This window comes from Coturnix japonica, chromosome 2 (assembly GCF_001577835.2).
Source record: "Coturnix japonica isolate 7356 chromosome 2, Coturnix japonica 2.1, whole genome shotgun sequence".
Lineage (NCBI taxonomy): Eukaryota > Metazoa > Chordata > Aves > Galliformes > Phasianidae > Coturnix > Coturnix japonica.
Genome location: NC_029517.1, coordinates 101,338,957 through 101,356,757, shown reverse-complemented (window position 1 = coordinate 101,356,757; position 17,801 = coordinate 101,338,957). Strand labels below are relative to the sequence as shown.

The 17,801-nt window shown below is 40.2% G+C and overlaps 1 protein-coding gene across 2 annotated transcripts in view; it reads left to right on the top strand.

Annotated features, from left to right (window-relative positions):
* NSMAF (neutral sphingomyelinase activation associated factor) overlaps positions 1 to 15,137 on the top strand; it is a 31,981-nt gene extending 16,844 nt beyond the window's left edge. For both annotated transcript variants that reach the window (XM_015855615.2, XM_015855613.1), the window contains exons 13-31: positions 1,813 to 1,989; positions 2,870 to 2,949; positions 4,126 to 4,216; positions 4,309 to 4,372; positions 4,483 to 4,534; positions 5,603 to 5,723; positions 6,002 to 6,133; positions 6,900 to 6,942; positions 7,260 to 7,417; positions 8,849 to 8,957; positions 9,589 to 9,647; positions 10,229 to 10,296; positions 11,346 to 11,413; positions 11,652 to 11,775; positions 12,456 to 12,539; positions 13,017 to 13,167; positions 13,526 to 13,628; positions 14,057 to 14,166; positions 14,784 to 15,137. In XM_015855615.2, the coding sequence (XP_015711101.1) occupies positions 1,813 to 1,989; positions 2,870 to 2,949; positions 4,126 to 4,216; positions 4,309 to 4,372; positions 4,483 to 4,534; positions 5,603 to 5,723; positions 6,002 to 6,133; positions 6,900 to 6,942; positions 7,260 to 7,417; positions 8,849 to 8,957; positions 9,589 to 9,647; positions 10,229 to 10,296; positions 11,346 to 11,413; positions 11,652 to 11,775; positions 12,456 to 12,539; positions 13,017 to 13,167; positions 13,526 to 13,628; positions 14,057 to 14,166; positions 14,784 to 14,878 (1,889 nt within the window). In that variant the 3' untranslated portion in view covers positions 14,879 to 15,137. The remainder of the gene's footprint in view (positions 1 to 1,812; positions 1,990 to 2,869; positions 2,950 to 4,125; positions 4,217 to 4,308; positions 4,373 to 4,482; positions 4,535 to 5,602; positions 5,724 to 6,001; positions 6,134 to 6,899; positions 6,943 to 7,259; positions 7,418 to 8,848; positions 8,958 to 9,588; positions 9,648 to 10,228; positions 10,297 to 11,345; positions 11,414 to 11,651; positions 11,776 to 12,455; positions 12,540 to 13,016; positions 13,168 to 13,525; positions 13,629 to 14,056; positions 14,167 to 14,783) is intronic.
* The last annotated feature ends 2,664 nt before the right edge of the window (positions 15,138 to 17,801 follow it).

The window sequence follows — 17,801 nt, the reverse complement described above, 5'->3', positions numbered from 1 at the left end:
GCTACTATGACTGAAACATTGGAACTCCTGTTTATTGCCAGTATTGAAAGTGTTCATGTAAATTCTGTACTGTCTTGTTATTGTACCCAAAATCTTGTTCTATCTTAATGAATTTGCCTAAGCATCAATTAATGTTTTCCCCACTTCATCAAAGCTTGGACTGTTCTCAGGGATAAGTGGAAAATCCACAGAGGGATATTCCCTCAGAACCATTTTAGTCTTTTCATCTTGTTATTGAAAAGGAAGTAGATTCTGACGTGATTTTCTCTCTTATTGAAATAATGGTGTGCTGTTGGCCTACATTAGACATTGTTTGCTGGGTAACTTTATCATCTATTTTTTCGAAAGATGAGATTTCCAAGTGTAGGGACTGATGAAGTCAAAGCTTCCAGTCTGGCTGTACTTTCCAAAGAGGTCAGCACATTCCTATAAAAAAAATGTACGAGAGTGTGGAAAATTGGATAGGGTTTTGTTTTCTTCATTCCCTTTCAGAACAGTTCTTTGGTCCATCTTGCAGCACTTGATGAAACTGGACATTAGAAAGCAGACTCAACCTTCCAAAAATGTTCTTAACATCATAGTAGGATCTTCCACTGTCAGTGGCAGCTTTCTTCAAAGGTGCTCCCAGTTTTTATTTGTAGAACTTCCAGTGGCAAGATGAGGACTGGAATATGTTTTCTCCATCCTACTTAAAACAGGCCTACCGCATGCTAATCTGAATTCCTTTTCCTAGCAATTCCAGTGGTAATATTTGAATAATTTTAATGTTCTGTAGAAATATCAATTCTTCGGTTTCTGAATATATTCTAGCTTTCAGCAACAAATAGCAGTAAGAGATATTTGAAGACTTCAACCAGGAGAAAGAGCAGCTGTTGACAGAGAAGGAGTAAAACAAGCATGCAGAAGTATACCAGAAGTGTACTGTGTAACAATTTTCATAGCAAGGATATAGTTCTACAGTGGTTACTTGATGAGGAGCCTGACTTGGAGGGCTTCTTGCCATGATTACAGTCATTCTGCTGTTTCAGGCACTTGTAGAGGTGCTGGATTGGTAGCATGAATAGTTAAAAACCAGAAAAGCACATTTCAGTTGTTAAATCTCCACATTACAGGACAGAATCAAGACAACAAAGAAACCTCTTGAAATTTATCTTAAGACTGAGGTACAGAATGAAATCAGTGCTCCTGGGTCATTATACAGTCAAGAGGCATATTTCTGTGTACAGCCACTGAATAGAGAGTAAAGCAGTTGTGAGTTTCTTGAGCCCTTGCACACTGCTTTAAATTGAAGCTTCAGGTACCTAGTTCCTATTTTCTTGAGTGGTGGTCAAGTTGCACCTTCCACTAGTCTCTCTGTATTAGTTGTTCTAAAACTGCTCTCTATTTCCATGTGTGGCTCCTTTCTATCTTGTCAGTGGGCATTCTTAGCTGACCAGTAGAAAAATATATTTAATTTTTTGGTTTCCTAGCAGAGATGCTTTTAGAAACTTCGAGTCTTAAAGTTCTGTTTGCCAAGAAAGCTGTTCATGGTCTACAAATGTTTTTTGTTACCTTCATAGACAGACAGGCTCTTTCCCATCCTTTATTTGCATATTCAGTTCTAATACTCCTCTAGGCCTATCTGAACACGTCTTACAAAACGCATTAAGTGTAGCATCTATTGAAACATACAATCGCCACTTAACTCTACCTTTTTATTTTAAGCTTCTGTGCCAATCATTATATTGTATTACCTTGAATAATGTTGATCTCTGTGAAATGTTATGAGTGGAACTCCAAACCTCAAACCCGTAATGTTTGGTTTTATTTCAGAAAATCATATTACAGAGCATACAGCTGAGAGCTACATGTTGCAATGGCAGCGAGGACACATATCAAACTACCAGTATCTACTTCATCTCAACAATCTGGCTGATAGGAGCTGCAATGATCTCTCCCAGTATCCTGTATTTCCCTGGATCATAGCAGACTACTCTAGTGCAGAATTAGGTATGCGTATACGAGATGACATGTTAATGCATCATGCTTGGCAGCTTGGGGCAAGGCATTAGGAATGTGTTTCACTGCATGATGTTCCAAGTATATCAGGATGCACCCGTCGTTATTGGCCTTAGATGCTTTAATGTGTATTACTCTTACTCTGGAGCTCACTGGAAAAAATACCTCCATCGTTCCACTTTTTCTGTGGAAAAAAATCACTTTTCAGAGCGTTTTGTGTCTGTTCAGTTACTTTGAAAATTACTATTGAAGATTCCAAGACTGCCTGTGATTTGGAGAAATGCGTAAGAACCATTAGAATGGCCTTTGGAACAATGTGGATGCATTGAAATGAATAAGATCTAGGTGTTCTTGGGCAGGTTTTTAATACTACAATTTAAAAGAAGCCAACAAGGCTTGTGTCTAAGTAGGCTAGTTTTTTTAAGGGCCTTTTTTTAATGTGTGTTGGAAGCTTGTCCTTTCGAGGATTGAGTTCCTCTAAAACCAGTGGAGTAGGGGAAGCACCTACTCAGATTCTACAGTCTGATTGTTTGGTGGTTTTAACTGTAGCATGCTGAATAGAAGTAGAAAGAAAACTATACTGGCTACTAGCTGGTACATTATGTCTCATGTATCAGATGATATTAGTTGCAATAACTGTGAAGTATGTATAACCACTAGTTCTTAAGCAAGAAATTTGAGATAAGTCTGCTGGGGAGTAAGGATACAAGTATGTGCTTATGGTAAGAATTTTATTCTTTTGTAATTGGGGAGGAAATAATTTGAGTGTTTCTGTTGTTGTTTTCCTGTTGTTAGGGTGTTTGGGGGGTTTTAGTGTTGATCGGAACATGCCCCTTTTTAGCAGGAATGATTCATGGTCCGTTTTTTCCAGATCTGACAAAACCTGCAACATTCCGTGACCTTAGTAAACCAATTGGTGCCCTGAATAAAGAGAGACTTGAGAGATTATTGGTATGTATATCTTTATCTGTAGTATGCTTTTGGCCTTGTGCATGTTAGCGATAGAAGAAGCTTTGTCAAGCAACTGTTGGGAAGTATGCAGACCTATAAACAAACTTGCCTATAAAACCTCATCACATTTGTGTTCAGTTTGATATTTATCTGTACTGATTTTACGAGTGAAAAATCTCAAATTATTTGAGTCTAGTTTCTCTACCTTAGTACCATTCTTATGTGTTGTACCTTTAAATGTTCTTTATGTTAGGTTGGTTGTTATAAAAACCACCAAGTCATATAACTACTATAATGAAAAACATAAAACTTTAAGAGCAAAAGAATGAAAAGCATAATGTAAAATATGGCAAAGTAGGAGCAATGCAAAGGAAGATGCAGAGTTTAAGGGAGAATGCTTCAAAGGGAGGAAATAGGGAGTTGTGGAGATTGGAGTATCATGAAGATCCCCCGTGCAGATAATAGTGCATGTATTTCTTCCATTTCTCAGAATAAGTGGGCATTCTTTTTCACAAGCAGTCAAATAATACAATTAGAGATAGAAGGTCCTCAGTTTCTTTGCTTTCAATTCATTGCTGTGGTAAGTTAATAATTCCCAAATCACGTACAGTTCTTCAGATTCTGTGTACAAATACGATCAGCGTTATATTTTCAATAACATTAACTAAAGATTTCTTTCTAAGATCAGGCTGTTTCCTCAAACTACTAGCCATCTCATATTTACTTCACTAATAGGCTTCTCATTTCAAGTACAGCAGGTTCTAGGGATAACCTGTAAAAGTCATGAAGAAATGTGCCAGGTTGAGTTCAATCAATGTGTTCTTCCATAACCTTAGTAAACTTCACATGAAAGGCAAAGAGGGGGAAGTCAGTGTTCATGTTCCTTTGAAGTTATATCACTGCCTTAGCGTGGGGAAAGTAAGAGAAGAAAAAAGTTAAGACCTGATAATTCTGGATGATGAGTTGTAAGAACCTTTGTGCCTTATTGATTGCCCTGATTAAATCTGCATGCTTATTAGTGCTTAAAATGTGTTTTGTCTATGGGAAAAAGAAATGTAATGGGTGGCCTTCATCTCTCACTTTTTTTTAGTAAATCTATAGAGACTGTGAGTAAAATAGTGAAAGAAAGCAGGAGCGCTGATACTAAACAGTCCTCTCTTCCTTCTTATGTTGTAGACACGTTATGAGGAAATGCCTGAACCTAAGTTCATGTATGGGAGCCACTATTCATCCCCGGGTTACGTTTTGTTTTATCTTGTTAGAGTTGGTGAGTTTGCTTTTACGTGCCTTCTGTTCAGACAGTTGCCTCAGAAGCAGGCAAGGTTTGAAGGAAGATGCTGACTTCTTATTCCTCTCTAGCTCCAGAATACATGCTCTGTCTGCAGAACGGGAAGTTTGATCATGCCGACAGAATGTTCAACAGGTTTGCTTACATTTTGTCTGTATGTAAGTTGTCATTTTAAAACAGGCATCAAGGGAGTGCGAAGCATTTAGAGTGTCTTCTAACAGATGTGTCATTGATATGTTGTCTAGTGTTGCAGAAACCTGGAAAAACTGTTTGGATGGAGCAACAGATTTCAAAGAGGTAAATGGCCAGGAAATGAAACTTGAGTTTAAGCACTTGTGCAGGACTCAGATGTCTCCTGTTGATCTTCATTCATTTATATTTTATCTCAGCTATCGATGGCACTTTGTGTCCTTTCATGTTTTGAACCCTTTTTTCCTCTGTAATTGTGTGATTCCTCGTATGTCTTCTGTCTTTTCATTTGACAGAAATGTCATTATGAATGTTGAAGGACTAAGGGGGAAACGTGCAATTGTAGGTATTGGGTTCATCTACTGGGATTTGGCTGTATTATAAGTCTAAGCAGAATGGTGCGGGTGATATAAGAGAAGGAAGGGATGCCATCTAAAGGAGCATGAACAAGCTTGGGAGGTGGGTCTGAGAGAACCTGATGAGATTCAAGGATACCAAGTGCAAAGTGTTGTGCTTGGGTTTGGGTAATCCCAGATATCTGTGCAGGCTGGAAAAGTTGTTGAGAGCAGCTCTGTGAAGAAGGACTTGAGGATGAATCAGTAGTATGTGCTTGCAGCTCAGAAAGCCAACTGTATCCTGGGCTGCATCAATAGACAGATGGCCAGCAGGGCAAGGGTGGTAACTGTCCTCCTCTGCTATGCCCTTGTGAAGCCCTGGCTGGGGTGCTGTGTCCAGGCCTGGGCAGTACAAGACAGACACAGGTCCAGAGGAGAGCTGTGAAAATATCTTAAAGGCTGGAGCACCCTTCTAAAGAAAGGTTAAGAAAGCTCAGTTTGGAGGAGACCTCACTGTGGCATTCCATTATTTAAACAGAGCTTATAATAGAAAGGAGGCTGATTTTTTTGCAGTCTGATAGCAGTAGGACAAGGCAGAATGGTTTTAAACTAGAAGAGGGAAGATGTGGATATCAGGAGTTGGAAGTCTGAAACTGTAATGTGAGGAAATTTCCAGTGCTTCTTTTCTGACAAATAGGAAAGCCTGGAGGAATTGCTATCCAACTTCAGGCCTGAATGTGTGAACGTGGATAACTTTGTGTTTACTGAATGTCTTCTAGTTAAAGTGACTAAAGCTAAGCTAACCTCAGAACTTTTTCCTTTCTTATTTCTTTTCTACCAGTTGATTCCAGAATTTTATGAAAACGATTCTAGCTTTCTAGTAAACAGCTTGAAATTGGACTTAGGAAAAAGACAGGGTGGAAAGACTGTTGAAGATGTAGAGCTTCCCCCTTGGGCATCAGGTAGTAGTCCAGCTTCTTGTGTTATGAATGAATTCAGGATTATTGTTGTTATTTCCTGGGATTTTTTTTTATTTTTTTTTTCTCAAAAGCTCTCAGTTATTTTCTGAAGTAATTTTTGGTGTTAAATATGGATATATTCTGGAGTTGTTTCATAGCAGTTTTGAGTTTAGTATGGGTCTTCTGGTTTGGTTCTTTCTGGAAGAACAGAGAGGGATAACGATAGTAAGTGGGAAATATCTAATTAACCTGTCTCAAATCTTCTCTAATTAACCTGCCAGGTCCTGATGACTTCCTTCGGAAGAGCCAAGAGGCTTTAGAAAGTGAGTATGTATCAGAGCATCTTCATGAGTGGATTGACCTCATATTTGGCTGCAAACAGAAAGGAAGTAAAGCTGTTACAGCTTGCAATGGTAGGTACACATTGATAGGTTGTCTTTGCTTTTATTACTGTGCTTTAAATGCTTGATCCTAAAAGGAAATATAGGTTTTCCTTACCGGCAATAGTGCCTTACTTGTAAAATATATTGCCTTCACCTTTGAAGATGTAAAATCTTTGCTCAGGGACATGATTTAGCAGAGGGTTGTTAGTTTGGGTAGTATGGTCAGATTGTGATTGGACTTGATGATCTTTAAGGTCTTTTCCAGCCTGAGCAATTCTGTGATTCACTAGTGGTAGCTGAGATGATTCTGCAGCGTTCCTGTTATTTAGTTACAGTGTAGCACAGCAATGTAGTATTGAAGTAGGCTGTCTCAATTAGGAATGAGAGTTTGTAGGAGCAGCCATGCAAACAGGCACTGAATATTTTCTATGCTGTGATTGTAGTCTTGTGTACAAATGAGTTGATATCAAGAGACAGTGTTCATATACAGGGCAATGTAATTCGCAAAGTTTGCAACCCAGTAGTGTTACATTGAATAAGCTGGAGCATAGACTTTTATGATCTTTCTTGCTATATTCTGTTACCTGTCTATAAAATTACCAAAGATCTAGTTACGTAGCCATGAATTTTTGGGGAGGTGGGAGGACGTTCTCCTTCATGAAGATTAAATAAGCTCTTCTTCCTTTATGAAGGAGCTGGCTTTGGAAACTGCTTCTGAGTCTCTTAGATTCAAGCCCAGGATAAACCTTGTTTTTTTTTATCTTGTACAAATACTTATATATATTTTTTTTTGCAGTGTTTCACCCATTAACTTATGAAGGAGGAGTGGATTTAAACAGGTAATGGAGAATTTGAACGTTTTTGTAAAAACAGTTAAATTTATTGTTATCTCTTCACATTCTCTGCTGGCTGTAAAATAAGCCAGTGAACTGGTACCAGGTTGTCAATTTTAACAGATGTTCAAAGATCGTTACTTGAACTCTTCTTTGTGTTGGTTTCTCTGATTTGGAAATTGAATTGTGGAGCTGTTGTATGAATGTCTGTTGTGTCTGTGGTAAATCAATTCTGTGATGAGGGCAGTAACTGTACTTTCAGCCTGTGCTTCCAGGGTGGAAAGAAAGAACTTGCCCTGACTAATCATGTTGTTTCTTTAAAGCATTATGGACCCCAATGAGAAAGTAGCTCTGCTGACGCAGATCTTGGAGTTTGGACAGACACCGAAGCAGTTGTTTACAACTCCTCATCCTCAAAGGATAATGCCAAAAAGCTCCTCTCGAACATCTAGTCACAGCGTTTCCATACCTGAATCTCCAGGTAAGTGTGTAACAGATAAATTGATGATGAAACTCATTTGTAATTTTGAGTTCTCTATCTTTTCCCACAGGAGTTCATGATAGGCCTCTCCTGGCCACTTGCCCTTTAAGTAGAGTCAAAATCAATCCATGAGATTATCTATTAAAGGAAAAACTGGCAAGATTGGTTTGAAATCTGAAAATACGCTCATCCTGTAGCTGTGATCCTGCACTTTGCTTTATGTTCCAGTTGCCTCCTCTGGGACTGTTCAGTGTCTACTTTTGAAGATGTAGGAGAGCTGTGTTCCTTGGCCTTTTGTGACACTTTAGAATCAAACTGACACGACAGCAGCTTCTTTGACAGTCTCTAAATAATGTTGAGATTTGTTCTTGAACAGAAATGTCCTTAACATGATTCCTTCAGAAGAGGGCTGGCCAGCAGGGACAGGGAGGTGATTGTCCCTCTCTACTCTGCCCTTGTATGGCCCCATCTGGAGTACTGTGTTCAGTTCTGGAGCCCCCAGTAGAAGGACTGGGAGCTGTTAGAGAGGGTCCAGAGGAGGGCCACGAAGATGATCAGGGGGCTGGAGCACCTCCCCTATGAAGACAGGCTGGGGGAGCTGCGCTTGTTCAGCCTGGAGAAGAGAAGAATGCAGGCTGACCTCATTGCAGCCTTCCAGTACCTGGAGGGAGCCTGTAAACAGGAGGGAAGTCAACACTTTGAAAGGGTAGATAAAAGCAGGACAAGGGGAAATGGTTTTAAATTGAAGGAGGGAAAAGATCTAGGTTGGATGTCAGGGGGAAGTTCTTTACTATGAGAATGATGAGGTGCTGGAACAGCTGCTCATAGAGGCTGTGGATGCCCTGTCTCTGGAGGTGTTCAAGGCCAGGTTGAATCGGGCCTTGGGCAGCTTGGTCTAGTATTAAAGGTGGAGATTGGCCCTGCCTGTGATGGGGGGTTGGAGCTTCATAATCCTTGAGGTCCCTCCCAACCCGGGCCATTCTGTGGTTCTGTCATCAGCCTGAACTGTATGAAGCCTGAGAATTTAACTTGAACATCTGGATATGAATGTGTGAGACTGGGGTCTCTATCCCACTCTGCCGTTGCTTGAGTGAAACTCTGTAGAGAACTTACTTTGTACTGACAGTACATAATTTATATTTAGTGTGTTTCCTCTTTGTTATCCCTTAACTTTTGAGACGCTGCAGAAAATAAACTTGTGATGTTCCTAACCAAATGTAGTAGGATAATAGGTAGGTGGCTTTCATGGTACTTTTCCAGTTGGGAAACTCTTTGACATTTCAATGTGTACAGTAACCAGAAATGTGTATTCCTGGAGATCTGTGAGATTTCTGCACTTTTGTATTTATCTTTGTACCTTCACCTACTTCCCGACGTTTATCTTTCCAATTTCTGTATATGGTAAAACTCTACTTTGGCATTTTGTCGTAGTTTCTCCACATGAAGAATCATTTGAAGATTTGACAGAAGAAAGCATTACGCTTGCTTGGAACAATATATCTAAACTAAGACAAGAGGAACAATATAAAATTCACAAAGAGTAGGTACTGCTCTTCCCTCTTCAGTCACAACTGTTGCATTTAATTAGGGATAGAAGCATCTGTGAGTCTATTAGAACAACGGGTTAGGGCTTATATGGTATCTAAGTTGTCTAAGTACAGTAGCACCTAACTTAATACTATTTAATTTGAACGTTTAAGCCAATTAAAAGCTCAGCTACTGCACAACCCAGAGCTGTCTCCTTGTGAGGAGTTTGTAAAGTCTCCATTTATGGGCTGTAAGGTAATCCAGATACCCCACTGGTGTTCTGATGGGTCCCTAGGGAGCTGTGCACCAGCAGCCCCATCTCAAGTGAACTTTGACAACGCCCAGCTAATCCCACATTGGGAAGATTGAATGGGAAACCATTAATCCTTTCACATGGGCATGTCCTTTCCAATGAGGATGAAGTACTTGCAGAACCTTGTAGGGAACCTGTACTGATGACAGCAAGATACATTTATGTATGTGGGCATCTTGTTCACCACTGTAGTATTTTTAATCTCACTGAATATCTTGACTTTTTTTTTAATAGAAATCAAATACCAGATTTCAGCAGTATTTAATTTGCAGTATTGTGGGTATGTTTCAAAGCCTATGAAGTCACTGATGAGCTTACTTGTATTCAACAGGGCAATTACAGGAATAGCAGTCACCTGCAATGGGTCTTCGGTGTTCACCACATCCCAAGGTGGGTATTATTGCAGTTATTGCCTCAAACCTGCAGTGCAAATGCTTCAGTAAGTTGTAGCACCAGGTGATGTTTTGTGAACGAAGAAGCAAGCAGCTTTGAAATGTGAGAGCAAAATTAAGGCAGAGTTAAATGGGATCGCTGAGTTCTCATTTGTGCAGTTTTCAAAGGAGCACAGCCCTAATGTTCTGCCACATACAAGATGTTCATTTTCACTTCATGCCCTGTTGATTCTTGCAAATACTGAAGTTCTCATATACATCATTACTTTTGCTTGCTTTTGGTTTGTTACGTTTGCAAGTCACCCATTATGGAAATTAATAAAGTTAGATAGATATTTACTGTAATTAAATAGATGTTTAAGTTTCAGATCTCCATGGATTTCAATGTTTTCCACGTCTAGGCTTGTGAAGGTGTTAACTTCTCACCTTAGATTATTAATTTGAAGACTGAGAAACAAACACATACCTGATTTTAGCAACTGAATATATAAATCTTCAAACAGACACTAAATTTCTATCTTCTCTAAGATAAACCAAGAAGTCATTTTATATGTAATGTGCTTTGTCCTTTATCCTTAGACTCAACTTTGAAGATGTTCTCCAAAGAATCAAAAACACTCCAAAGAAGCGTGTCCTTTTCCAACATGGTAAGCTGCTGGCAAAATAAAAACATCAGTAGAGTTCTTGAAAGCTACTCACAGAAATGTCTCTTAGTGTCTTAGTGTACCTCAGTGTGTTCTTTCTTCTCCTGACTCCTCAGTTATATGACATGTGGATCATTTAGCAGAGTGAATGGAGATTCCCTTTTGGGCCTCCAGGGAGATCACGTTCTGTGGATGCAGGAAGGGAGCATTAAATGGTTCTCTTTACTTATGTGTTAATGCTGCTCTGAGTTTTCTGCTATATAGGGAAGGTCTTGTGGTAGACAAAGATACCCTGGCATGAGCAGACAGGTCAAGACACTGGAGCCTGTCTTTACATGCTCCTCTTGACAATGTACAAAGGAAGCTCCAAGTCCAAGTTAGTCTCTAGTGAGGAGGTCGTGTACACTTTTGTTCTCTTCATTTTCTCCTGCCCCCTTGGAGGTTTCAGTGTTATCTGTTGCAGCAAAGCCAGAAGCAATAATCTCTTTGTATTCCAGCTGCCTGCTGTTCTTAAAAACAGATTTTGTGATGACACAGAAGCATTGCCCTGTTGTTTTCCTTCTACTTCCAGTGATGTGACTGGGAAGATGTCTGTAAAGAATATTCAGTTTGTTTGTTTCTTGCTGTTGAGAATAATAGAAATTACATAGCGATATCCATTGCTTCAAAGAGCAGAGCAGATAGGTTGCTGTCATGGAAAAAAACAACATGAAAGAAAACTTGTCTCTTCAGGTTTCTGCTTGTGTATAGAACTGACATAGCTTGAAAGATGAAAAGCTGGCTGGTTTCTCCCGAGTGTGGTGGAATCACATGCCTCGTACCTGAAGTACTTGGGAAAAGGAGATCCAATCCATCAGTTGTGTGTGTGTTTCTGGAGTTAACTTTGTATTTACTGGAGTTTTTCATAAGGTTTTTCTTAATTAACATTCATGCAACACCTGAATGTTGTGCATATAAAAGATCGTTGCGCTCCTTGTTTTCCAGAGCCATGTTAATGTACTTCTCTTTGAGGGTCAGAAATAGAGCACTGCTTTGTTTTTCCTTTTCCACAGGCTTTGTCATCTTGCATCATCTTACCAGGAGATACCACTGTCATAAGTTCTTCATGGGACAATAATATGTGAGTATTTACTTCCTGTTGACTCCACTGAATTAAACTGAGTACCTTGGTAGTTATCCTTTTGGTTACAGATACAGAAGGTCACTGATAAAATGTGGTATCTGTACTTCTGGTTTTATTTTCTATACCAGTCTGGTTCCTGTTAGAAGCTGTAGAAAAGAAGTTACTTTCATCAATTCAGAGCAATATGTTCATGTTTTCTTGAAGGTATAATGCCTTTATGCTCTCTTCCTGCTAGATATTTCTATTCAATTGCATTTGGAAGACGGCAGGACATCTTAATGGGACACGACGACGCTGTCAGTAAAATTTGTTGGCGCAATGGGTGTTTGTATTCTGCATCCTGGGATTCCACTGTGAAGGTCTGTATGCGAGTTTGTAATATTTCAGTAACTATTTATCGCTAGCAGTTGATATTTGGCCAGAGACATGCATTGGAGTGGAATATTTTTAGATCATTTAGATCATATTTATAAACTACTATAAATATTATAATAGAAGTTGTACAAGTAGTTTATCTTGTGTTAGCTTTACATCAACAGTTTTCAAAGGTGAAATGTTACTTTAAAGCAGTGTCATTCACTCTGACTTAATATTAATTTCCTTTTTTGGGGTGAACAACATTTATTGGAAGAATTGGGATGTTTTGTGACCTGGATTGACAATTGTTTGCTGACTAGAACAGGCTCCTAATTGTAGTTCTGTAGTGTATTTCTTCAGCTAATTGAAAGCATACAGGTAGACTGAATAATAATGTGGAAGTTAGAGGTAGGAAAGCATTTCCCAAAGCCACCTTGTGCTAAGTATCCATTCAGTGCTGTGATATACAGTGCTTTGGTAATCTACTTGGTAATCAACACAGTCATGTTTAAGGTATTGCTTTGCTTAACATGATCAGTTTAAGGTGCCAGTTGCTGTTGTGCCACACAGATGAGGTTTGCAGTTACACAAGCAGCACTTGTTCTGTGAGCATTAAGTAAGGGAGAAACTCATCCAATTTCACTAATGCTTCCTTGAGCAAACTTAAATGTCTGTGTTGTAGGTGTGGAAATGCGTACCCGGAGAGACATTGAGCAATAAAAGAAACTGCTTTGAATTGCTTGCAGAGTTAGAGCACGACGTTAGTGTAAGTATGCAGACAGAGGTGCAATACCTCGGCATTTGAGATTATATCAGATGATCCCGACTCTCGTTTTAATGAGCAACTGAAGTATGAGGGTTGTCTGGGGTGGTGCTTTGTTTTACTGTGTGTTTTTTTCTCTTAGGGGGTTTGGGTGTTTCTGGGGCAGTGTTGTTTCATTGGCTTTTGTTGGCATAACCTTGCCTGAGGTGAGCGTCCTGCTCTCCAGCACCCCCTCCTTCCTTGGTTGAAAGGCCTGCTCTTAAGGAGCAAAGCGACAGCAAGAAGAGTTCTGTGTTCCTATTCTGTGCAGTTAATCACATGCAGCTGTGCACTTTTCTTACAGCATCTAATGTCACTCTTACACTATATTTAAAGGAAATTCCTTGCCATTGGTTCTTTCTGATAAACCTCAAGGGTAAAGTTTTGCATTACAGTGGAGAATACGGGTACTAAAAGTAGTCTGTAATGTTTAACTTCTAGGTAAATACGATCGACCTTACAGCTTCAAACACAATACTGGCATCTGGAACCAAAGAGGGCACCATCAGTGTTTGGGATGTTACCACAGCAACAGTGCTGCACCAGTTGTCGTGTCATTCCGGTACTGTGTTCGATGCTGCGTTTAGTCCTGGTATGTTGGATTTCAGCTTAACATAAACACCTGGGGGTTCCTGATTACATGTCATAGACTCTGGTTATTGGAATTACTAGTCTAAGGGGAATGGCGTGGTAGTTGGAAGTAGGTGGTCCCTTCCAATTCAGTCATTCTGATTCTGAGACACTTCTCTGCTATAAGACATTTTTAATTGATGCAAGGCCAAACTGCAGACCAGTAGTCTAGATTCTAGACCAGTGTTTATCATTGTATGCCTGCAGACAATGTAAATTTTCTGTAAAGCAGGTCAGGCCTATCACAGCCAACATGTCGTACTGCGTATCTAAACGTGCTCCTTTTGTTTGTTGTTGTCATGGTTTGCTCTCTTGTATAGATGGTAGACACCTACTCAGCGCGGGAGAAGACTATTGTTTTAAAGTAATAGATGTACAGACTGGAATGCTTATATCTTCTGTGACTGCTGATGAGCCACAAAGGTAATCCTGAGAACGTATGTATGGATTATGAAGCTGCATGCCCAGCTTAGTTAACTGTGGAGATGCTCAGTGGTTGGCCATAGCAACAAGAAAAGACAGTGTTGAAAAAGAGCTGTTTAGCTGTAGCACCAACCTGCTCTTCCAGAACTTTGGCTACTATAATTTCTCTTATTGCATCACCTCTGTCAATAACCTTTATTTTCCAAAGCTCCTTTTTATTTTTTATGTAAGCTAAGAAGAGATGATTGGCTTTTGAATTTTAAAGAGCACTCAGTTGATACAGCATTGTGTATGTTTTAGTTGGTGAAAAAAACAGACGTATCAGGTAAAGAGATGAGGGTTGAAGTAGGAAACAGGCAGTAGCCTTTCCTATTTGTTCTTGCTTGTATACAGAAGTTCTGAGTGTACTGACAAAGAGTTATTTGCAGGTGCTTCAGGTGGGATGGAAATACTGTCTTGTCAGGAAGTCAGTCTGGTGAATTACTGACTTGGGACCTCCTCAGTGGAAAAGTCACTGAAAGAATCAAAGGACATGCAGGTACTGCTGAACTATTCTTGTTCTCAAATTTCCTGGGAGCTTCCTATTTTGTTGTCTGTGTTCACAAGCTTTGAGAACCACTTGCTCCACTCCTCAGTGGCTCATGATATGACATGTACCTTTTTCTTCTGTCCCAGGTAACACCTGAGTCTCCTAGGAAATGTAAACCAGCAGTGCTCTTCCACTGTAGTTATGAGACTGAACAGATGCACATGAGTTTTCTAATTGCAAAGTTAACGTATCAGTCAATAGCCAGGAGAATGTTTAAAAGTGAGCTGCTAGGCATACATTTTAACATGCTACAGTTCTAATATGTAAAGCCCAAAGGGCAAAGTGGAAAACTTTCTCCTCCTCTCCCAGTGACTCCTTTCGCTGCTGTGATCTGTATTCTGTGTGTCAATTCAGTTTGCCTCCTTTTCCTCAAGTGACTGAGGCAGTGTACCAAGGAGTCACTGAGGTTAACAGTATACAAGGCGGCTCTTCCTACTGGATATACTGTCAATGTAATGCAAAATACTGACTGATGATCCTGATGAACTGACTTAAGTTTGTTCCATTCTCTTCACTACTACTCATGTCTGTTTTGTTGGTTTTTTTTTTCATTTCTTTTCCTCCAGGTGCTGTAACCTCCATGTGGATGAATGAACAGTGCAACAGTGTTATTACTGGAGGGGAAGACAGACAGATGATATTCTGGAAACTGCAGTACTAAGTGCCTTTCCCTCCAGATGTTTAAATGAACTCTTTCATTTTAAACCAAACCTTTTAAAGGAACTCACTTAACTGTGTGCAATGATGGCTGCTGGAGTTCAACCAGAGAAGAAGCTTTGCTCAACCACACCTTTCCAGCTTCTGGTGACTTCACTGAGAGCTCTTAACTTCCATTATGTACGCATTTGGTTTTCATAAACTACCAAAAATGCTTGTCTAATAATGAGATGACATTAAAGACCTATTTTTCTGTAACTAAAGAGCCCCTAACTGGTAGTTATTGTTGTAGCCGGTTGTGTGAACCACTTCCAAAGAAGCAGCAGTTGCATTCTTTAGAAGATTTAAGATACTTACAACATGACTTCTTTGCATCATACATCTCCCTTTCTAGCAGTGATGTGAAGGTAAATGCTGCTTTGAACACTTACAGCTTAGGCAGCTGAGCAGGGGTCAGTCTACTGTGTAGTCTCCAACTGTGGCTACCTGCAAAGGCAGAGAAAAATCAAAGAGCATAGTGGTCTTTTTCCTATTATTGAACAAACAAAAACCACAGCCTTAATTCATTAGCCTGAAAGGGAGCCATGGGTAATCATAACCACTTACTGTGGAGAAGTTTGATATTGACACCTTATACATATATCAGTCTTGGCCTAATACTGTGATCTATTTTATTTCTGATGCCTTGCATCTCTTCTGTTACCATCTTTGTCTTCCTCGCCTTCTTGTTTTATTTGGGGTTCTCAGCTTCCTTCAACTCTAATACAGCATTCAAGTTCCAGCCCAAAGATTCTTGGAGTACAGGTATAACTCATGGGTCTATAGGATCCCTTGTTACCATAACCCAGGGGTAAAGCAGTGCTGTACTGGGCTTATTTTTCCCTGTAGGGCTTCAGAATACACTTCCCTACAAGGGGCTCCTCTGAGGTTAAAGACTTCAAATAGCCCTCAGGGGCATATTACAGTCACAGCTACCTGTGGTTTTGTTCCCTCAGTCCAACCCAAGAGGAGTGGTTTTTTTTTAATGGTATTAACCATTAAAACCATAAAACAGCTGCCTCAAAACGGTTGGTTGGTGCTTGCTGTTTTTTCACATTATTTATTTCCTACACGTAGCCAAAAAAGGGAGAGGAACCCCAATTCTACAAGCATCCAGACAGGTCACAACTGAGTTGCAGAGCCTGTTAAAAGCTTTGCTTCAGTTTACCTCCTTTGCTTGTTTACCTCCACTCCACTCTCTTGCTTGGCTTACAGGGTTAAGTTTTCTGTACCTGGCTCTTGCAGGAGCTTGAAACTTGTTTTGTAACTTGTTTCACAAGTTCATGTGCTCTTCTACTCCACTCCTGCTAATCTGGAGCTGGGCAGCTTAGAGTTACGCTCTGGTACGCCTGATGAAGCACAAAGAAACTTCCCGAGTGCTAATAACTCCCTCCACTTTTTACACCCCCTTCTCTTATTCAGGTTTTGGACACAGGTCCACTCCCTTGTCACTAGAGGGCCCTCTACACAGCATATTAAAGGGGTTGGGTTTTTTTGCTCATCTCCAGGCCTGTTCTAATTTGTTTTCATCTGTCTGAAGTGATTCTGCAGCCTGGTCCTTACTAACTGAACAATTCAATTCAAGGGGCTCCCAGCATGAATTTCACTGCCACTGCAGCCTGAAGTAGCATCAGTGTTACCAAATTCATTTGAGGAACAAAAGCTACACAGGTTCTTCTAGAGCAGCAGGTGAACATGCAGCACTGAACTGGCATAGCAACATGCCCAGGAAGAAAAGCAAGTAAGGTACCATCTTTCCCAGACCACTTCTGGTTCTTGGCTAATTCAGAATGAATGATCTAGTAGTACATGTGTATGTTTGGTGGCCCTGCCAGGCAGGGGGGTTGGAACTACATGATCCTTGAGGTCCCTTCCAACCCGGGTCATTCTGTGATTCTGTAGTGCCGTAATCATCTCCCACACCCATCTTATACTCATTAATACCTAATCTAAAATAAAGAGTACTTGCTATGACTTTATGCTACCAGAAACTGTTAGAAAGACTGAAGTTTACACCATTAGTGCCTGCAACAGAGCATGAAAAAGGAAACAAATTGCTAAACCTGGCATTTAACTTCAGAACAATTAAAGACTCAGCTGAACCTGTGCCTACAACCTAATCTTGCAGGTCTCCACCAGCTGTGTCCCCACTGAGTCTGTCACCTACAGCAGAACAGCATCAATTGGAAAGGAAGGGGAAAGGACAGATTGATGCAACTTGACTTATTAAGGCGAAAATTAAAGAAGTGATATCAAGACAATCAGCACTACTTACCAACAGAGCAAAGCCCAGGTAGTCTCCAAGCAGCAGTGCAGGAAGTATTTCCTCCCCTTGCCCAGTTCTACTGCTAAGCACAATGTTAAACAGTGCAGAATACTTCTTTGGTCAGCTCTGTTCAGCAATCCAGCAATCCCATCTGTGTCCCTTCAAGCCTCTTGCCCACCCCCCCACCTACTGCAAGAACAGACAGAGTAAAAAACAGAAGACTTCAGTGCACTGCGGGCACTGTTCAACAGAGGATATCACTACTCTTAAATCTAAACCCCAGCAGCACCTGGAAGCACATTGAACAAAGTTAATATCATTCCTGCCAGCCCCAGTATACTTAATGAGCAGCACACAACTGAGAACACTACTGCAACTACACAGTTAGTGCTCCTGATGAACACCAATTTCCATTCTACATGTTAAACAGAAGGTAGAAAATAAGTATTGTCTCAACACTCAAGATTAATATTTTAATGTATTTCAACTTTGTTGGCAGTAAAGTCTTAAACAACTTCCTAACTAAGCTTATTTCCTACCCTGTCTTTGCTTCCAGCTGAAGCTGCCCTTAATGAACGAAGCCTGTGTTAGCTGATCTCATTAAGCACGCTCACACACCATC